At 40.5% G+C, this 22,633-nt stretch overlaps 2 protein-coding genes across 2 annotated transcripts in view; both read right to left on the reverse strand.

The window, feature by feature from the left end:
- Positions 1-22,633, reverse strand: part of MTRES1 (mitochondrial transcription rescue factor 1) — a 244,769-nt gene that overhangs the window by 179,068 nt on the left and 43,068 nt on the right. The window lies entirely within an intron of this gene.
- CRYBG1 (crystallin beta-gamma domain containing 1) overlaps positions 1-22,633 on the reverse strand; it is a 98,290-nt gene that overhangs the window by 23,102 nt on the left and 52,555 nt on the right. The window contains exons 3-14 of the mRNA XM_061460193.1: positions 19,025-20,511; positions 12,086-13,541; positions 11,828-12,004; positions 9,193-9,240; positions 8,963-9,093; positions 7,418-7,580; positions 6,445-6,584; positions 2,594-2,720; positions 2,232-2,267; positions 1,708-1,850; positions 1,353-1,479; positions 1,116-1,261 (exon numbers count right to left, since the gene is read on the reverse strand). Coding sequence (XP_061316177.1) covers positions 1,116-1,261; positions 1,353-1,479; positions 1,708-1,850; positions 2,232-2,267; positions 2,594-2,720; positions 6,445-6,584; positions 7,418-7,580; positions 8,963-9,093; positions 9,193-9,240; positions 11,828-12,004; positions 12,086-13,541; positions 19,025-20,511 — 4,181 coding nt within the window. The remainder of the gene's footprint in view (positions 1-1,115; positions 1,262-1,352; positions 1,480-1,707; positions 1,851-2,231; positions 2,268-2,593; positions 2,721-6,444; positions 6,585-7,417; positions 7,581-8,962; positions 9,094-9,192; positions 9,241-11,827; positions 12,005-12,085; positions 13,542-19,024; positions 20,512-22,633) is intronic.

A 22,633-nucleotide genomic window follows, 5' to 3' on the forward strand; every position in this document is an offset into this window, starting at 1 on the left:
CCTATTTTCACCTCTGAAGGTTTGTTTCCCCAACCTTCAGAGGTCACTCTTCCTCATGAATCTCCCTTGTATATTACAGAAAACAAAAGGGCACAGTGGCTTCAAAGATCATCATGCAGAAAAAAACCCTGCTGTCGTACCATATTCATATACAACTTAAAAAGCATTCATCTGGAATGCACTGAGCTTGACTGTGCAGTCTTTACCCTGACAAAACTTGCAGAGCTTTCGCACAGATAAACACACAGAAAGATTCAAGGTGTGGCTGCGTATGCTTTCAGCAAGTCACCTGCATACCAGGAAAGGAGAGAGACTGTACATCTCATATTCTTTTGGTTCTACTACTTCAAGTACTTCTGTGTATTTGGAGACATGATTGCTAACACTTGTTTCTATTTCCAAACTACTTTGACGCAGTCTGCAAGGCTGTGAAACTCAATCTACAATTGATGTACTGAACAAATCAAACAGCAAAGTCTATCAACTTATCTACTGCATCTGATAACACATGCGGCAGAGGGTAATGACCATATCAATGCAAAGTTCTGGGAATCACTGTGGTAAAAAAAAAAGTGAACAAAACAAAGGCATGGTACTAAAAGACTATTAATCTATAGGATTCACTGCAAAACCAACGTTATGTTTCAGAACAGTTAAAGTCTCCTTAATATCAGAATGCATTAGTGAGCACAGCAAGAGTTATCTCTGTTTTGCACACAACTGAAATAAAGAGCAAGGAATTTGCCTCTGATCAAACACAAGACGACTGGAAATTAAGTTTTAAAACTGGAAATGGGTTCCATAGTACTTTTGCTGTTGAAATGATTTCAAAAAATGCAGCCACAAGAACAAGCTATTTCTACCTCTCTGACAAAATATCATACTTTTAGTACTTTGTGTATCAGTAAGTCAACATCTCCTGGACCATCCGATCTTACAATGAAAAAGAATTCACAAAAACTTTTCACATTCTGCAGTCAAGGGCAGAAAATCTTATCTGAAGACTCCACACAGACATTAGAAGTCAAAAGTGCTGAGAAATATCTGAAAATACTATCAAAATCTAAAAAGAATAGCACATTTAAAATTAAACAGCGATTAAAAATATCACTTACACGCCACTTAGCACATTTATAGATTGTGTCCTCAGCCCATATCCAGTGTCTTTCAAATTGGAAATAATTCCTAACACATTAATATTGGCACCCTTTGATCCAAAGTCTTTTTCACTGTACATTATCATATGGGAGCTTGTGAAGTCCTGTTAAAACGAAGAGAAGTATCATAAGGCAAATGCAACATGACATCTCAGTGCACTCAGGAGATGTCTACTACATGTTCTTGGAACTCACGCCAACAACTGGTCGCAGTGACTGCAACTGTTCATCATAGCCACCCCAGTCTGTCCAATCCCGATACGCTCCTTCTTCCAGCAAGTACTGATGGCCTTCAAACCCAGGCTTCTCATAAGCGACCCAACTAAACAACAACAACAACAGAGTCCATGTGTGAAAATGGAGAACTGCTGCTCTGTGTCATAATGGAACAGATACAGATTTGCAAATTTAACTTGGGCATATATCTAAACCCAAAAAACTAGGAAAAGAGAGAAAATAAACGTGTACAGAATTTGCCCACTGCAGTTTCCAGCCTACAGGCTTACTACTTCAGCTAAAGGAGAAATATTACTGGTGTTTTCCCACTTACACTCCTCCCAGTACTTTCATAGATCCCACTGATGGAAGTTGAAGTCTTGTCTTCTCTTCTGATTCCTTGTCATCAAGCATAATGATCTCCGATTCTATTTCCACATGTCTCCCTTTAAAGAAAGGCTTCTCATAAACGATTACCTGTACAGGAAATGAAGTAAAAGAAAAGTTGCAGAGAGCATGATAAATTCTGATGAGTGTTTCCTCTGTGCACAGAGAATGAGAAGCCAAGATTATGAAATTAATTAGTGGGATCTTTCTATTCTGTTAAAGAGATCTTAGAGATGCAACATGAGGGTCTGAATGTTCGTTACCCATCTGCATTATCCAGATAGCTATTAATACTGCCATCTACATATGCTGTGGATGCATAAATGTGTCAGAAATTGCAGTTTCATGGTGTGGTCACACACAGTAGGACCAGGCACCAGTAGCTCGTACATGGTCAAGATGCATTTATCTACCCATATGTTCATGTGCTATAAAATACCTTTGGACAATCAAATGAATATTGGCTTTTACCTTTGGCTCTCCACTGAATTCAACTTTGCGACCACCCTGTTTTAAAAATAGAAGAAAGAAGAAAATAAGTTGCCTATACTTACTTAAACAAGTTACAGGCAACTATTAAGTCATCAACTCTTCACAAAATGATAGAATTAAAGAGAAACCTTCCTTGAAAAACACAAGTGAAAATAAGAAGGTAGATTAAAGGCAGAAATGGATGCAATCAAATGTTGAAAGTTCAAGAATTTTAAACCAAACATTTTTAGTCTATAAAAGAGTTTTATTTTGTGAGTCTTGAAAAATCTGACTACCTTAAAACATTACTTCTGGCACACAAACACAGGTCATGTAACTTCCAAGTAATAACAATATTTTACCATTTTCAAGGGTCTCATGGACCTGATGTAGGCTTCCTTCTTCTCCCAGAATGCTAAATTAGGGTATTCACCAGGCTCCAACATTAAAGGGACTCCCTGGAAACCAGGCTCTTCATAAATTAGCCATCTAAAGAGAGGGATGTGGGCAGGTGGGGAAAGGGTGTGGAGAAAAGAAAAAGATAAAAATCCCAAAACATTTCTGAACAGTAAAGGCAAGACTACGTGCTTACTTTAGGAAAGACATTCTTGTACCCTTAATAAAACGTTGTTTCTTTACCATCAAAATTGCCAGCTGCAACCTGGTATACTGGCAAACTTCTGTGCCTGTGCAGGAACCACCAATAATACATGTGCTTCGGTTCAACAGGCTAAAAACTCCCCACATCAAGATAACAAACACAGTTAGAAACTTGCCTGTCATCTCTGAAGGCAACCCAAGTTTTAGACTGAAATTTCAAGGTTACTCTCTATTATTTTTATAATAGTTTTAAAATATGCTGAATCAACATTCAAGAACTCGAAAGACCTTGTGTTATTTAGTAATATGTAGAAGAACCTGACAATTTGCTAGCAATTTACTTCCTCATGGTTTGTATCTGCTAATAAATCTGCTTAGAAAGACATAACTTTCAAAGTTCCTGATGGGAACAGCAACAGTACCTTTAAAGCTTTTTCAGTAATAGCTTAACCACCAATCACTTACTGGAAACAAACATACTGCTGATCTCTGGACAGAATACATTGCCATCCTTACACAACTAAATTTACTGATCTCTCAGCAGTGCAGCATGGTATAAAACACATACTAAATAGGAACACTTTATGCAGCCAATCCTTTAATCATGTAAGGATCATAATGTATAAATGTGGTGATACCAGAAAGATGTTACAATAATCCATCACTCTATTGTGCTCAAAAGGCAGATTCCAAGCTGATGTAAAGCAGCACAAGTTGGTAGCAGCTTCACTGCAAACATACTGTTCCAAGAAACAAACATGGAGTTTTAGTTTTATTGCTGCCTACAGTAAATGTTTGATATATTTTATATCCTGGAGTCGCACTGCTCAGTAAACCCTCACTTTACAGCCAGTTACCAGTGGTATTCACCAGGGCTTAGTACTGAGGCCAGTTCTGTTTAATAACTTTATAAATGATCTGGTCAAGGGGATCAAGCGCACTCTCACTAAGTTTGCAGACAATAATGAGTTGGGTGGAAGTGTTGATCTGGCTGAGGGTAGGAAGGCTCTGCAGATGGATATAGGCAGGCTGGATTGATCAGCTGAGGCCAACTGCCTGAGGTTCAACAAGGCAAAGCTCTTGGGTCCTGCACTTGGGCCACAACAACCCCATGTAGTGCTCCAGGATTGGGAAAGAGTGGCTGGAAAGCTGCTCAGCAGAAAAGGACCTGGCGGTGTTGGTCAACAGCCGGCTGAACATGAGCCAGCTTGTGCCCAGGTGGCCAAGAAGGCCAACAGCATCCTGCCCTGTATCAGCAGTAGTGTGGCCAGCAGGGCCAGGGCAGTGATCATCCCCCTGTACCCAGCACTGGTGAGGCCGCACGTCAAATACTGTGTTCAGTTCTGTGACCCTCAGTACAAGAAAGACATTGGAGGTGCTGGAGCATGTCCAAAAAGCAACAAAGCTGGTAAAGGGTCTGGAGAAGAAGTCCTCAGAGGAACAGCTGAGGAAACTAGGGTTGTTTAGTCTGGAGAAAAGGAGGCTGGGGGGGACGTTATTGCTCTCTGCGGCCACCTGAAAGGAGGTTGCAGTGAAGTGGATGTCAGTCTCTTCTCCCAAGAAGTACTAGAAGAAATGGCCTCAAGTTGTGGCAAGTGAGGTTTAGATTAGATAGTAGGAAAAATTTCTTCACCTAAAAGGTTGTCAAGCACTGGAACAGGCTGCCCAGGGCAGTGGTGGAGTCACCATCCCTGGAAGTATTTAAAAGTCATGTAAGTGTGGTGCTTAGGGACATGGTTTAGTGGCAGACTTGGCAGTGCTGGGTTAACAGCCAGACTGGATGATCTTAAAGGTCTTTTCCAACCTACACAACTCTATGATTCTAACTTCACTGCAAGAACTTAAACACATGAAGACCAAGGAAAGAGTACAGTCAGAAGATAAAGGTGCACTGACTCAATTTTGCTGGCAGCTTTTAGTAAACAACAATTAAGAATGAACACTGGGAAACTTTAAGAAGAACCACACCCACATGGCAAGGTGACTCAGAATCAGAGCCTCCCTCAGCTGCCAATACAGTGAACTATGCCATGCCTGTAAACTAATGGAAAATAAAAACCCAGGAACATGTGAAAAAGCAGCAACAATTTACTGAATTTCTCTGGCAAGCAATTGGCAGAAGCAACTTCCTTCTACACTGGACAAGTGAACTGATACCCAAGATGTCAGTTAGAGAAGATTGTTTTCAGCTGCCTGTTTTGGTCCAGCTGCAAATATTAGCCTGCATTCCCTCAAAGGATCCAAATGCAACAGACAGAAATTAAGACTGTAAGAGTTTACACAGATCTACTGCATGAAACAGTCACCCTGGTGAAAAATAAGGACTGAAGGAATGTGGACAGGCTCTGCTTCCTTGCCAGAAATTTTGCAATTTCAGTATTCACAGAATACTTTTAAGTGTGGGCATAAATTAAGCGGAAAGGTAGATGAACTCAATTTATGATCAACGTCCAAATAACGTATCTTGGCAGACATGTAATTTGAATTAAGCTTGCAGTTCAACAGAAATAACTTCCTGTCAGAGAACCAACTACTTCGACATCTTAAATTTTTCCTATATATCAGAGTGTTTCATTTTTTCACCAAATCAAGGCGTAAAGATTCAATCAGATGAAATACCTTCTACCTATCAACTAAATGCGCCATCTATCATGTGACGTATTTGAATCCATCTTTACAGTGGTATTTAACACCTGCCTTTAGTTGGGCAGGTTTTATAGAATCACAGAACAGTTAGGGTTGGAAAGGACCTTCAGATCATCTAGTTTAAGATCTATCTATCATTATTGATAGATAAATAGACCATCTGCAGCAAGTGACAGAACACAACATGGCCAACAGGTTACAACCAAGGTCTGTACACCCTGTGAAGTGTTCTGCAAGACCGCAAACTGTTGGTTCCACTTTCACTTTTTCTGAAAGCAGCCTCCATGTACCACTTTAAGGCATATTTTCGGTTCTGATTTACAAGTTTGTTTATTAAGTTATCAAAACTACCATTGTTACAGTATCTGGACTGTTCCTTAAAGGTCTTTCTCACAACAGCTTGCTTAGTTCATGACATTCATTACTCTCCTAATTCAGATGGCTAGATGTTTTCAGGTGACATAACATACATGTCTATCATCATAAAAACACGGATTAAAATGCACTGTGAAATACAAGAATACTTTCCAGAGCATGACACTAAGTCTTATTTTGTAACATAAGGGCTTGAAAGTTTTCTTATTTTAGTAGAACGATTTCAAGTTTAGAGAAAAGTAAGTAGGAAATGTGGTCTTATCATTAAGAGTTCATTCCCCCACTCTCACTTATGGTAAGTTCTACTTGAATGAAAAAGAGCAAGAGAGGCAAAATTATTCCTTTGCTACAAATACACAAGGGTTACTACATGTGAGCAGAAGAAAAACTGTGTCTAACACCACATTTTAAGAGGTCAGCCTCTGCAAGGGTGAAGCAATACAATGATGTACTAATGCTACTGTCAACAAATACTACCAAAATACAGGACTAAAATACAGCCTGCCTGCATGTCTGATGGATATGCGTAACCAATGGTTTAAAACAAATTGCTTTCATTGCAGTACACGTTCACAGAAAACTACGCACTTACGTGCCCCAGTGTACTTTGATAGAACAAGTCTTCTGAGTGGTGCCGAACACCCCTGTTTCTTCAGTGTCATCAAAAAAGGAAGTCACAATTCCTAACCCTTCAGGTTCTGTATACAAATCAATTCGGCAAACCCTGTAATCCTGAAAAAATGAAGATTGCCATAATCACTTACTCTGTGCTACGAGTTCTGTAATTAATGTGGACAACTAAATCAGTTTTGAAACACCTGTTTATTTTAAATTGTTTCCCCCTTGTCAATTACTACTGCTATTAGATGCCTGTAACAAAGTATAACTAGGCCAGTTTGCCTGTTCCTGGACCAAGACAGTCAGTCAATCTCTAACCAGCATTTACATTGTTCACTTTCTGCCATCCAAGCAGGAATGCATTTTCTTTCATCAGTTAACATCTCCTCTAGTAAATTAAATCCTAAGATAACACCAAGCAAGCCGTTCTTGAAGACAACTACAATTTAAACAAGTATTGTAGTTACAAGCAATATATATTCCTTTTTCCCTTCCCAATCAAATAACTTTATAGCTCTTGCTTCCTTTGGCAACCTGCAAAGGTAACAACTTAATGGTCGGTTAAAAGTGCATGTAGGAAGGTTGTTTCACCATGTGTGAAACTCCCTGTTAAGTTTGTTAAGGGCTTTTTTTTTTTAAGTATGAAACAAGGTTTGGTATTCAACACTAATGTTCATGTTGAGTCTAAGTTTGATTTATACTTAAAAATAAACAAACAAACAAAAAATACATAAATAGCCACACACATTGTTTAAAAAAATGAGTCTCTGGAATTACTGATGGTTTTCTGGGATATTTTTTCCTGAGAAACTGACAGATTGTCCAGGCAAAAGTACATATGCTATACATACCATTTTGGAGACTATTCTAACACACAAAAAAAAACCAAAAACCAAAACCAAAACATTACTGAACATTAAGATCCATATAAAATTTTCTTTACTTGCCTTAACAACATGTTTTATTGAACCAATCACTGCAGGCTTTAGAGATTTGCCTTCATTTGGCTCTTCAGAAGCACCTACACCCCAAATATCTGGGAGTTCCAGCTCTCCTTCTTCCAGTGGAATAGAGGGGCCTTCAAAATTTGGCTTTTCATAGAGTATCCAGCTTAAAATAAAAAAAAAAAAAAAACACAAACAAAAAAACCCCCCTCATTTTTAATGCTGCTTTATCAAGTGTGGTTTTCAAAAGTCATGCTCCCATTTAATAAATCCTTTCACAAGAATATTATTTCAAGACCCTTCCCGCCACCCCAGTACAGCTTATTCACTTAACACTGCTGATGTAAGCCATTACTGATAGATAATGATACTTTTAAAACAATTATAAAAACAAAGATGCCTACTGCTGACTTTGTAATTTCACTGAAAACTCCTCCCCCTTTTTAAATTGATGATTTGGAGTGGCAAGACTACTGTCTGTGAGTACCAAATTTTTGCATGAGATACTAATCAGAACCAATTTGTAGGTCAGAAAACGTTGACTCTGCAGATTGCTGCATCATGTATAAACAGACAAGCTACTTGGATCCTGTGAACAGCAGCCTGGAGTTCCACGAGGGCTGGTATAGATGGGCCAAATGATGATAGGACTGCTTAGAAGACAAGCATAACTGCATTTTTAATGATAATTTTGAATATATAACTAGTTAAAAACTATATCCATCTGCAAATACAAAAACCCTCCCATGCAGCTCTCAGTAGAAGTGGGGAAAGAAAAACCCCATCTACCCTAGTCTGTGGTGGAAAAGACCTGGTTCACACAGATCAAAACATTTTTGTTCCAGTTTCTGAAGCTAAACAGCAATCAGTGTGCTTCCCAGTACCTCCTACTGCAGCTAGCCCTTGTTTCAGCAGTTTACTATCAGATCTTTACTTTTGAGAGCCTGCTATTTGGCTGCATTATGGCCTGCCCACAACTTAACTTGCTATACTATCCACAATAATAATAGCTTTTCTGCAAATGCTACTAAGAAAGTAGGAGATGAACTTGTTCTGAATTACTCTTAGGCAATCTAGCTTTTAGAGAAAAATTCCCTCTGGACTTCCAAGAGAAACATTCAATTATCTCTACAGCACCACCTTACATCTTTGGATGTGAAATTAATATTCTGCATCCAAACCCATGTCAGACATGGCTTTAAAATCCTTTGCTGACGTTCTAGCCCAACTTAAATACTACACAAGAACCTGTAACAGGGATAGGAGTCAAAGGGCAGCACAGATGGACAGAATGTGTCATTCCACTCCATGCCTATGCCTGGTGAAATGATGCATCCCTGAGATGGTAATACTCACTCAATTTGTCAGCAAAATAAGTTTCTCAGACCAGAACTTCCTATGGCAGAGGTACAGTGCCACATTTCTTACTCACAGATGTTTATGTTACATTGCCATTTGCAAGGCAGACTTACTGTGAGTTACATGATGGTTCTGTTTTGAAAGATTTTTGGATAGACCAATGAGAAAGAGTAAAAATTAATCTCTTACCATCCTCTGATGACTTTAACTAAAATTGTTGGTGACAGAACCCAAGAACTGCAATCCAGAACATCATGGAAAACTTCAATACCATTTTTCTGATAGTCTGATTTACAATCTGATTCACAGTATATCACCAGCTGTGTTAAAAACAAAACAGAACAACCAGATACCAACATCATAAAATTCTATCTTGCTCTGCTTTAAACATAGAGAGGAAAAGTAAAGATTGATCTTACCTTACCAGGTCTGGGATTGATTTTACTTTGTCCATTTCTTGAAAGTGCCTAACAGACAGTGGGAAGAGAAAGTCACCAAAAAAAAACCCAAACCTGAACAAAAAAAAACACCACCACAAAAAAAAAAAAACCTCAAACATTAAAGAAACAAACAAAAACTCCAAATAAACAAAAAATGCAAACACGAAATTTATTCAATAAAGATGTTCAGCTATGAAAAAAAAAAAGGTAGTAAAAGTAAAAATTAGTCTGAATAGTAAAAACCTGGTAACACTTCAACTACACTTACTGCTTCAATTCCTCCTTCCTCCTCTGAGGAACAGTATCTTGTCATAACTGTATGAACTTATACATTTATTTTTTTTTTTAACTCCAAATTGTCTTCTGACTGAAGCCAACTAAACTCAGACTTGAGATACTTCTAAATCCTTCTGATCAACTTCCTCTATATCCCAGGAGTTTCATACCAAAAGACTACTTAAAAAACTGGCATTGGTAAAGTACAAACTTTTCAATGATGAAGATATTAACAGGTGTTTAAATATCTTTTAACCATAACTCATAAAATAATTTTGAAGGAATATATGAAAGGACTGAGGAGGCACAATGGCATATATGTGTATGAACTATTTAACATAATTAATTTTGTGCTGAACACCTTGTAACAAGATAGGTTTCTTCAAAAAGCGTGAGACTGTGCAGTAAGTGACAGACTAAAAATGCCAAGAAGAAACAGAACACATTGAGTAATACAAAATCTAAACCAGTGTTGAAGTCAGTGGTAAATTATATGATATAGAATATATGGGAAACTTGGGGTTGCATCACGTCATCTTAAAACAAATAAAGAAAGCGTTGCAATTATGTGTTTGGTTTCCTAGAAAAGGACAGGAGTGCTCATTCCAGAACAGGGTCCCACTCTTCCAGGAACTACTCTTGCAAACAACAAAACCTAAACAGAACCTGTCTCCTAAATAGGCTGCAGCCTAAGATAACCAGCAACACATGCAAGGAACTAAGGAAAATGTATTAGTCAGCACAAAGGGCAGTGGTCTCAGAACAGAGTTCCTAACCACCATAAGATTTTTGTAGGCATCATCAAGACACGCTGAAGCATGACTGGTTTTTTAGCCTGTGCCTCAATTCCAGTTAGAACTTGCTCTGTGTTTTAGAGAATGCCAAAGTCATTGTTTTGGGCTGCTCTTCACATTACCATTAGCCACTGCATCATCTTCTTACTCAGTGGAAGATGCACACATCATAAAAACATTTTTGGTTCCTCTCTAACTTGAGCAAGACAATTCACAGTCAGCAACAGTCCTGCAGAAATCCTGGAACCCTTCACAGCCTACCTGGCTTCTCTTAAGAGCAGTACGTACCCCCTTGCCATATCAGGCCTCCACACTCTACTAAAAAATTGAAACTCACTCAAGAACAGCAGTTTTAAGTAACAATAAAAAAAAAAAAAATAAAAAAAAAAACAAACCACATCAGTATTAGTCATTTAGCTTTAAAACTCAGGTTTTGAAATTCAAGCAGGACCAGCTAGAATAAGAAAGCCTTAACTGGCAGCATTAAGTCTACTGCAAATAACCCCCCTAATTTTCATGCCCACACCAATTAAATAACTTCCCATGAGGGAAAAATCTACATCCTCAAAATTGCAGGTACCATGGAGGATGTCCTTCTGCAAGGTGAAGAAGAAAGAAGCTATTTCTACTACTCCCCACTCCTTTTAGTAGAACTGTAACAGAAGATAGCCATTAACTTCGGAAAAGAATTTCCCGAATTGCTTATATTCTGCTTCAATTCTACAGGTCTCATTAATGTGGCTGCTGAAATCTGGAGAACACATTTCTTCCCACGGTTCTTAATCTTCTGATTATAGTTTTCCTCTCAGGTAACAGTAAGGGCTTACATCAACAGAAACGGCAGATATAAAAAACACTGGTTCATCATGTTGTTGACAGAAATCACAAAGTTCTCCCACATTAAGGTAAAGTTCCCTCAAAGGGAAGACATAGGTCTGTCTTGATTCGTGACGGTTAGATGCTCATAATCAGACAAAAGGACAGCGCTTCACTGTAGCAGCACTTTGAATAATTACTACTATCCAGTTCTTAAAGTATTTTTGAAAAATTCGTATTTTCTGTTAAGAGCATAGGCATACTGGGAACAAAAAAGAGGGATTAAAAAAAAATTGCCCTGTTACTCATTTAACAATGAAATGGTTGAATGTCTTGGTGAAACAGGAGGGAGATCATTATGAACAGAAGAAGCAGGCACAAGTTTTCCGCAGTTCACAGAAAGCATTCTACTAACTTACAATTTTTTTAAAAATAAAGTTAGCATTAGATTTGCTTCAAAATAATACAAAATCAAGTATGAAGATGTGAATGACTTTAAATTCATTTTTGTGAAGAGTCTCAAGAGCACCATGAAGAAACAAGTTAATAGATCCCATCTCCTTTTCACGTATAGCCAACATCAGATGAAACTGATTCACTTCTATGTATTCAAAACCTACATAACTCCCTAAGAAGGGAAACAAACTAAACAATGTATGCACATCATATATAGAAAACACAAAAACTGGATAAATTTCCAGGCAGATTTTAAACAACACAGTACTTACATCCACAGCTAATAAACCAAAGGGGACATTTGATTCACATCTGCTTGTCCCTAGCCAGCTTGAAAAACTTTTCTCAGGGTTCCCATAGTTGGGCATTTGTAAACTTAGTTCTTTTTTTGCACTATCTGCTTGCATGTACTTCTCCACAAAGCTTGGAAGCTTCAAATCTGAAAGAGACTGAATTGCAAAAATCAAAATTAGCAGTCATTCAGCAGGTAGACAAAATTTTACACGGTTGCATTTCATTATCTTTATTACCTCAGACTTTTGAGGCATGCCGAATGGCCCAGAAGTATCCTGTTGTAAAGGAGGGAGCCCTGAGGAGTCAGTTGCAAAAGCTGCTGCGGTGTTGTTTACTGTGGTGACAGAAGTATTAAGAAACTTTTCTTTAGATGTAGAAGACAGCAAGCTTGAGAAGAGGGAGCTTTTTTCAAGACGGGATCTCTTAATTTCACCATCTGTACTATCAACGCTCTCTTTTCCATTTATTTCATGAGTAAAGGCAGGTTCCTCTCTATTACATGATTGCAGGGCTTTAAATACAATACTCTGCTCTGTTGATGCACGCTTGGGCCTGACTCTGGCTATTGTTTCCAGGCTTTGCATTTTCATTTGTTGGGCTGGTAACAGATCCTGTGCTTTATCCCTCCTCAGTCCCAAACCAAAAGTAAATACACTGGCATCAAATACTTTCTCTAAGTTGTCTTCATGAATGGGAGGCATTGCAAAGTGGGGTGCGGGGGACTTAGGAAGCTTCGATCTCTTCTTTTTCTGGGGTAAACAAACGGAGCTGTCCAAGTTTTTTATTGTTTCAGCAAACTTCTTCATGTCAGATGGGGAATCAAAAATGGTATCATCTTCAGCAGACCCATTACAGGTTTCACCTGGGCTCTTTTGCGTATCGATGTTGTTCTCTGAAATCACTATGCTCTCCTGACTTCTGTCATCATATTGCAGTTCTACAAGGCTCAAATCCCCCGGCTTTGTCTTTTTATCTCCATTTTCCATCTTCTTAAATTCTGATCTAGAAACCTGATGAGATGGTGATAAAGGTGATAAAGGTGATAAAACCTCTGCATTTGGCAGCATCTTTTCTTCATTTTGCTGGAATTCTGAGCTTGTGCTGTTTCTTTGGTAGGAAGTATCTTGAGCATTTTCACTTTTACTGGGCAAGTGCAAAGGCAGTTTAAATGATGAACTTTCTTTTTTAGCTGTGGTCAGTTCTGGGTCGGTTTGCTTCAGAGAGACACTACTAGCATCTGTTTTACTGCTCTGGTTAAAAAGGGATATTGCAGCTTTTACTTTAAGTTCTGTTGTTTTTCCAATATCCTCGCAAGAGGCAGAGCCTTCTTCATTTTTGCCTTTTAATTCTGCAGTGTTTTCTTTCTCTGTTGTGCCATTCTCAAACAACTTCTGGCGACTGCTTTGCTTGCTTAACGTTTTATCAGGCTGTTCGTTTTCCTTAGGTTGTTTTCCAAACTTTAGCTTTGCTCTGCCAACAAATGTGCTTGGTACAGTACTATTTTTTGAAGCAGGAATGTCAACAGGCCTCTGGCTCTGGTTAGCACATTTATTTTCAAACAAGGAAATTTTGTTGGCAATGTTGCTGTTAGTTTTATTAACTGGTTTTTCAAGAGCATCCTGCTCACTTTCTAAACTGTCTTGATTCATAGGTGCTTTAAAATTCAGCTCTACATTCTTCGGTTTGGCTGGACTAGAGGAGGCAAAGTGATAGAGTTACATTTTTAATTTATCGTGAAAAGATTTGTAGCAATTTTCAGAACAATAAAACATATCATTAGAATTACTTTTTCCATAGTCATATTCAGCTAAATGTTGGTATCTCAAAAGGAGGTAACAAGAAAAGGAGCAACTACACAAACAACAACAAAAAAATCGACAATAAGAATACATTCAAACACTTGCATAGTTCTTTAATGCTCAGTAAAACAACAAACACAGCAGCCTACAGCATCTGCAATTGAGGCTGAAAATGCTTATGACTGACAGACATTAAAATTTAATAGTGAATAGGCAGAATAAATTATATGTATGCAATTCCCTACAGAGTTTAGGAAACAAATCCCAATTCATTAAGGTCATAATGAGTTGGTTAACATTTTAATATACCTCTCCAACAAGTCTTGAAGACATCTGTCCAAATTCTTTGCAGCTTTTCTACTGCAAAAGCAACCTTAAACTAGTGAAGGAACTCTTCTGGCCTTATTAGTGCTCATGAAAAAGGGAACTGACCCCAATCACTGCATCACCACTTGGCTAAGAAAACACCACATGTGAGGACTGCCCCATTTCCTTCAGGTAAAGTCAGCTAATAATTTAAATTGTGTAAACTAACCCTGCTAATTTTAAAAGAACTGAATTAGGAAACACTTGCAGAAATTTCTCCATCAGAGTGGATAGAGAAGTGTGCAAGTACATAGCACATAGTACTCATGTACTATAGCAGAAGTTTGATGACATGCAGCTGCGGGTTTTAAGCCTGCTTCCTCTGAATACCTATATCCAGGAACAAATCATTTGTCCATGTCACTTGCTACCAAAGGAGCAGTATCAACAGCTGTGACAATGCAAGGCATGTGTCTTCAAAATGTATCAGTTAGATATAAGCAGTGGAGCCCACCATAACCTCAAAGGCAGACCTGTCCCCCAGAGAGCAATCTGGGGACGCTCAGCAGTGGAGGAACAGGCAGAAACTGCGCTACAGGAAAACTGACAATGATAAGAGAAAGAAACCAGCTTGCCACAACAATCTCCAGGGTCTCAAATGCTCTGTCAATCAACAGACAATTCTGGTATTTAAGTGCTTTCTTCTTTTTTACCTATATGAACTGTGCTCACTGAGCTTGCTCTCAGGCAGCTCTTCAGCCTGAGAAAAATGCATGAGGTACAAGTGAGTTAACATCAGCAGCCCAAAACCTGAGATCACTCCTGTCTCCTCTTCCTCAAAAGATCCATCCCAAATAAGAAAATAAACCCCATTAAAGCAAGACTCTCTATTACGCAAGCTTCTTGGGAAAGCATGAGGAACAAAATTATTGAAGTAACAGAAGGAACCCAAAATCAGCTGCCTAAGAATCTACACAGAAAGCAACTGTTAAAAAGCTCTTTTCAGAGAATTCCCAAGAGCGCTGACGCTAACTACCAGCCCGCTTGTGTCAGTTCAGAACCAGAAGGCTCTTCTGAAGAACAAGTGATCAATAAAAAGGAAAATATTAACATTAAAAATGACTGGCCATATTTCACATAGGTGCTAATAAAATATACTAATAAACATGCTAATAAAACAGAGAAAAAAATATTACTGAAAGGGGGAAGGCAGATGGGGAACTATCACAGCATAAAATTAAATATATTTAGGCACTACTTTTCATTTGCAGTACAACTGTTTTCCCTAAACTTTTCAAAGTTAAATTATTCTACAATTCTTCTTTTTGGAAAAATGAATATAAGTTGCAAGGGACCTTTAAAGGTCAGCTAGTCTAACTTCCTGCTCAAAATAGGGACAACTTCAAAGTTAGATCAAGCTGATGAAGGCTTTGTCTGACCAAGTTCCGAGTATTTTGAAGGGTTGAGATTTCACAAATTTCACTAGGGAAACATTGCAGCAGGTCAGCCACTGTCACTGTGTGTTATTTTTGCCTTATATCCCATTGAAACTTTACTGTTGAAACTTGCATCCATGGCCATTGTCCCTTCGCTGCACACTTCAGTGATTAATCTGGCTCTGCCTTCTCTATAATACCTCTGTAAGTAGCAAGAGATGATTGAGATATACACATGTCCTCACAGTTAAACAAATCAAGCTGCTTCAGCTTCTCCTCATACATACTATGCTCTGGTGCCATCACCTTCTTAATGGCTCACCACTGGACTCATTGTAATCTGTGAATACTTACTCTGGACCAGGAGAAGAGGAGGAAGGGATACAACTCAATAATAATGCCACACATGCAGCCTCATGAGCACCAAATATCTTCTCCTTTGACCTGCCAGCTATGCTCCTGCCAATGCAGCCCAGTACAGGCTGTGTTCATCTGCTACAAAGCTGCACTACTGACACATGCTGAACTTGCATTTTGCCAGGACCCTTCAATCCTTTCCTTCTACCTGTATTTTCAAGAGGTATCACTAATGGCCTAATTATGTTAACAGACTCATCTCCACACCCTCCCTTTGTCAGCCCATCACTTGCACTACTACATGCATTTCAACCTAACAACACATTTTTCTAACAAAGTCTGTCTCTCCTGCCTTGACACAAGCAAGTTTAATGGTTAACACTGATAGTTATCAGCCACACCTGAAACCTGTTTTAAATGAACAGCTAACACCTCAAAGGTACAGTTTCAAGCTTTGCAAATTCAGGCAAAAACAGCCACTTCAGCACTTTGCACTTTAAATTCTGCAGTATTTCTGCACAGCAGCAGCAAAAAAGCACAATTTGAAACGGAAAGCTTAGCCCTGGAGCTCCATTCACTACAGCTGGCCTCCTCTAACTGATCTTTCCATTACACCTTTTTTCACATTATGAAATACCAATTCTAGATACAGCCAAAAGATGTGCCTTATTGCAAGAACTGAGTTTCTAAACTTGCTTAAAAGAAGGAGATATTATTTGAGAGCGCTTTTAAGCCTCCACTCTAATTTGAGGGAAAAGCATTGGAAGATGGATTCACTTAACAGTGCAGTTTCTCATAAACAGCCCAGAGTGGCTGATGCCTACTACCTCGTGCTGATCTGCAATGCCAGGAACAAGCAGACACAAGAGAAAAACTAACGTCCTTTTCTTCAGCTACACCTTGCAGCTAACCTGTGGAAGCAAGCACTTAAACCTCTCCCACACAGTCATAAATGGAAGGTGAGTCACATAGTTGAAGCATACTGTCCAAACGACCATGTCAAGCATGTACCTAATGCCAAAACATCAGACTGAGATGAGCAAAGAAAAACAGCATATTAACAGAATAGAATAATTCAGCAAGTGGGCATAAACTACAAAACCATGTCTGCACATCAAATATGACAACTGAAGCCAAGTTTTCCGCTAAGCACATCAAAGTAACTACTGCCTGAGGTTTTATTTGCTGATTAAGATGTACCATCAACCTCAGTTTAATCTCAAACCTGACAGATTTCCCTTTCAAAAGCTAGAAGCAAAGTGTTCTGTGACTTCCAAGTTGCCCAGTATACAAACATAAAAGGAGAAAATGTTATCATTACTTACAGGGAACCAGCAGAACAGACTTATTTTAAAATTGTTTCTAAAGAAACTTGACTCCCAGAATTAGCACAATGTCATTAATAAGAGACATTATGCACTTTCATGTGAAAACTACTTTGATTATATGAAATCCACCTTAACAGGAGGCAAACATGCCTGTGAGTAAACTTTTTTCAACCTGAAAGGGATTCATCTTAAGTATCTAACAATAATTTTTTAACCCTCTAAAATCGAAAAGTTATCTGTTCTGTAGTTCAAAGCAACAACAAGAACAAAAACACACCTTCTAGGAATGGCAGCATCTTTTCCTTTCCCAATTTTACAGCAGCTTAATCCACATCCAGGTTTATAGTTCATGTGTTCTGATGAATGACTACAAATTATACCAAGCAGTCTGACCGTACCAATTTGTCTGGCTGAAGAAACTAGTACTGTGCAACGACAGCTACCAGATGCACGCAACACAGCAATCCCCACCCAGGGCTAAAGTTCCAAAAGCAGCAGATAAGGCCAAGATGCAAAGTGCTGCACACCTCACAGAATCAGGTGAAGTAGAACAAGCTCTTTATTTATTAAAATAAAAGGCAAGTAACTTTTCTGACAGTTTTACTATATGAGCACAGTAGAATATAATTCACTGTACAGCAAACCAAGGAGATACCCAGAAAAAAGAAATCCAGATAGGCAAGCATTTATTAACTTCATCATCACTAATGACAGTGACACAAAGAGAAAAATATGAGAGCTACCTTTCCTTTGAAGTTGTTAAGATACAAAACCTTAGTTTAAGTTTTGTGATCTGTATTGCCAGATGGCAAAGCATCACCACGTAAAACAATACCACAATTTAACTTTTAGTATTAAGTGTCTTTAATTCAGTTATGAATGTACAAATCAGATGTACAGTATTACAAGTCGTGCAAATTAAATTGCTCCCTATGCTTCTCAGATGTGGAAAGCATAATTGGAATCATATGTGTTTCTTAAGCCATAATGTTAAACCTTCACATCTCGCTAACACAACACTTGTACCTGAGGGGGACTTACAGGATTCATTGTACTCTGACACCTATAAATGAACATACCAGAGTGAGGAAAGCAATAGAGAATTGTAGGTAGCCATGAAAATCAAACAACAGTAATGACAAATGTAATAAAATGATTCACTGTAGAAGAGAACGTCACAGAATCCAGGAAATCAATCACTGGATTCATACTTGTGATTACAGTGAAAGCTATAAATACATCCACTTCTTTACAGTCCTCAGCAAAGCACTGATTGCCTCTGTTTGACAGATGACAACTTCCTTGAGAGTAAAACCAAATCCTGAAAACTAACTTATGTGTAATTCTACATGTCTGATGTTATTCACATGCATAAAATTCACGATTCATCCTGCACATACTTATGAAAGCAACTATATTCAAATTTCTGGAGTGTGATTTATCCTATCGTTTGAAGGACTGAGTTCTACATTGCGTCCTACATTTCTTCATAAAATGATAGCTGAAATCCTGTTGTGTCAAAGCACAACTTGAACACATTTCTTATTCAAAGACTTTCACATATCAAACCTTCAGCCACAATATCAGTTGTTTACAGACGACAAGACTACATTAAGGTCAATGACAGCCAAACTAATACGAGCAACAATGGGGCACTGATGATGATGACGACAAAGCAGCTTTTATGTATGTTAAATTATTCCATATAATGAAATTGGCAAAGAAATTCCCTATCTATTAAAAAAAAGAGAAAAAAACAAAACACAGGAAAAATATTTTTCTAACACCTGTGAACTACAGTGCTTTTAATTAGAAGACATTTAGGAAAAAAGGCAGTTCATTACTGAAAATAATCTAGATAGATACAGTAGCTCGTGTTCCTACAGAATCCTAAACACAGATACAGGCAAAATTACAGCTATTAATTGCAACTAATTTATGTTACTTACAGGCTAATCTTTGTCGTGACTGTTCTGGAAGCATCCAAACTCTTCAGCTTCGAGCTGTCTAAATCAGAATTTGTCTGTCTCTCAGCTGACATACACAGGTCTCCGTTTTTAATCCCATCGGTATGCAAGAAAGCTCTTCCATCCAAACCACTACCATGTTTTAATGCCTTGGTCTCATTTCTGCCTTCAGCAAACACCAAGGCAGTGTCTTCTGTCTTAGCAGCCAAAGAAACTCTGTGAGACTCCAAGCCATCTTCTCCAAAAGCCGCAGATATAGTTCCCTTTTCCAAAGTTCTTTTTGTCATTGGGTTACTCTCTGGTGATCCTAAAGGTTGTCTTTTTGAGGAATAATCTTTTACCTGACCCTTCAAACCAGTAGGGGAAATGGGGACAGCATCTGACTGATTCTTTTTGTATGATCTTCTCCTTGCAGTGGTTGTGTTTGTGATCTGCTGCTTGCCTTTGTCAGCTTCAGTTTTAGATGTCCCTTTGTGCGCAGATCCAACCTTTAGATCCTGAATATTACCTGGAGAAGAGGAATTCCTTTCAGGAGTCTGTTGAGGAGACTTTGTTTTTCTTTCTGAGTTTACTACCTTGTCTGAGAACACCTCAGAAGGGACATCATCATCAAAACCAGATTCTTCTCTTGCAGTAATCTCAGTCTGGTTTCTCTCTCCGTTTGGAATGTCACTAGACGTCTGAGATTTTCTCCTTTTTCCAGATCTTTTATGAGCAGATTTTTTATCCATTGTGTCAAAGTCACAACAATTTTCTTCCGATGTAACAGTCACAGGTTCATCAAGGAGTTCTTCTGTTTTTCTAAGATAGATATCAACTGTTAACACTCTAGCAGAATATGTGTGCTCACTCGCTGCAGATTCCAACTCGTATGGCAAATCCCTTGGTTTCGCATGCCCAGGCTCCTCAGCCACCCACGTGTTCACAAGCTGCTTGTGGCTTAAAATACTCTTCTCTAAGTCTTCACTAGACAAATTTCTCAAGCTTTTTATGAAATCTGGAGTTGTAGAATTATTTATATCTGTGGTGGATTCTTTCTCCAGTCCCAGGGTTTCCACATTGAGGCTACTCTCAAAGAAAGAGTTTTTAATGGTTTCACTGCTGCTGCTCCAATCTGCTGACCATTCACTGTCAGAAGATACTCCTCTACTACTCCATTCTGAAATGGTATCACGATACAGCGTTCCTGCTTCCCCACCAAAATGATATTCCTGCGTCTCAGAAACAGCACTTACGTCTCCCACTTGCTTCTGTACTTGAGGAGCTTCGTGTCCTTCCTTTGAGTGCCTACAATATATTGGCTGTACTCTGTGAGGAGAAACTGACCCCTCCCCTTTTCGATGCGAAGTGTATTCTAGGGAACTTTTGACATGTTTCCTTCTCCCTGTACCAAACAAATTTCCAAGTCTTTCCAAAACTGGCTTCTTTTTAGTCTCTTCTCTGGAAGAATCCGGAAGTTGTGAGGTGGACTATAAAACAAACAAACAAACATTTGGTTAATGTCAAAATTTTATAATATGTTTGTTTTTATTAGCACCACCTAGGATTCCAAAGGACACAGTGAATATGAACAGCTTCCTGAACAATATTAGCTCTCAAAAAAGAACAAGAAAAACAAAACCCTCAAAACCAATTACAATCCAAAAATCCTTCTGTATGTTTTTGCCTGTATTCATTTACAAGTACACTCATCTTGCCTTACAATATTATCATTATAATGTCTCAAATCCAAAACTTTTGCACAATGAGTTAACATCACACAGAATAACAGAGGAAAGCAACCTGGTGTCTGCAAGGTTTGAGACAAACTACTATGTCAAAATTTTCCTTACAAAAACAAGACTGGTGAGTTTAATTTTCCTCTTCATACTGGCTGAGTTAGTTTTGACACTCATGCTGGCAAAGAATAGTTTCAAAGGCGTAAGTTATATTACTATTCATATACTTCTCATCAAGAAAGTCCAGCAACTACTTGGCTTGCGTTTTGGGCTAGAAAACTCAGAAATATAAAAGCCACTGCATCATTCAATGAGCATTACTGGGTCAAATACTACCCTGGATTACTCTTGGCAAGTTTTCCCTTACAACTTCTAATTAACATGGTAAACAGGAAACACGCAACAGCATTGCCGAGTACACATGCATATTTGCATTTTAATATATTAGCACTTTTTACATGCCGGTACGATGAATACTTGTTTTGAGATGCCTCTTTCAAAACACCGCGAGTATTTCCTACTTCGGGGGACAGGACCTCCCCAGAGGAGAGGGCACCTCTCGTCAGCACGGACGTTTTAAACCTGGGGGATTTTGTTGCAGACACCGCGACCGCCTGACAGCGCCCACGAGTCTCCATCACCTGGAGCGCCCGCACCCTCCGCGCAGCCCCGCGGCCACCCTCGCCCCTTCGCGGGGCGGGCCCAGTGACCCCCGCCGCTGCCTCCTTCCCCGGGGACGGCTACGGAGCACTAGCGAGTACAACCTCACCTCCCAGCCCCGTGAACCCACCCAGAGGGTGAAATCCCTAGAGGCCGCCGCTGTTCTCCCCCGGTCCCAGAACGGGATGAGCGGGAGGAAGGAGCCGCGGACGAACTTTAACCGCCCGGCTCCGCAGGTGCCGGTACCTACACGGGCCGCAAGCGGCCCCGACACTCACCGCCAGATGCGGCTCGGCGACCCGTGCGCAGAGCTGCCCCTCACGCCGCTACCCGCACGGCTGCCCGGACGCCAGCTGTCTGGGCGCTCCGCCTCGGCCCGCCCCGCCAGGGCGCCTCGGCCCGCCCTGAGCCACCGCCCCGGCCGCAGGCAGCGGCTCCACCGGGCTGGGCGGCCTCTCTCGGCCACAGAGGGCGGGTGGCTGGGTAGCGCAGGCCCTCAGCGAGGGCGAAGGCCGAGGGGCAGCGGCAAGCGCGGGAAGGCGGGCGCCTTCGGCCACGGGCGAGGCTTCCGAGGGGGCGGTGGAGCGCGAGTGGGCGCCGCGCCTCGTACGTGTCCCGGCAGCCCGCGCTGCGGCGGCTTCCTCGTTATTGAGGGCAAAACACCGCCCCGGGCAAAACCGACAAACTTGTGATGTTGAGGGAACAGCGCCAAGGGTGGAAGGCGGGCAATCCGCGCCGCCCGGCTGCCGTGAGGGCTGCCCGGCCTCAACCAGCGCGCGCATCACGGAGCCAGCGCTCCACTCCGCTGGGGCGAGGGGACGGGACGGGAATGCTAGGCCGGGGATACTCGCTCTCCTCCTGTTACCGGGTCATAGAGGGGAGCCGGGGTTGAGTGCGGGCCACCAGGCGGTCGGCACCCCCTCAGTCCCAACCGAGGGGAGGAGGCGTGGGTCTCCGCAGCAAGTCCCGCGGCGGGACCTGCCCGGGTAGGCATGTTGGGGCCGGCACCGCCCGGCGGTTGAGCCCATGTGGGAGATCTCGGTTCAGAGCCCTGTAGGCAGATGAACCCGCATTCTCCACCTCCCACCCAAGGGCCGGCAGGCGCGGCTGCCTGCCGCGTCGGCCTGCCCCCGGGATCGCGGCTGCAGGGGTTCCGCGGGCTTCCTTCCACCTCCCGCCGCCGCCGCCAGTCCCCTGTCCTCGGCCGACGCGG

The sequence above is a fragment of the Pezoporus flaviventris genome, unplaced genomic scaffold (genome assembly GCF_033815535.1).
Source record: "Pezoporus flaviventris isolate CSIRO_AGI_PZ_B2104156 unplaced genomic scaffold, CSIRO_AGI_Pfla_v1 ptg000031l, whole genome shotgun sequence".
Taxonomy (NCBI): Eukaryota; Metazoa; Chordata; class Aves; order Psittaciformes; family Psittacidae; genus Pezoporus; species Pezoporus flaviventris.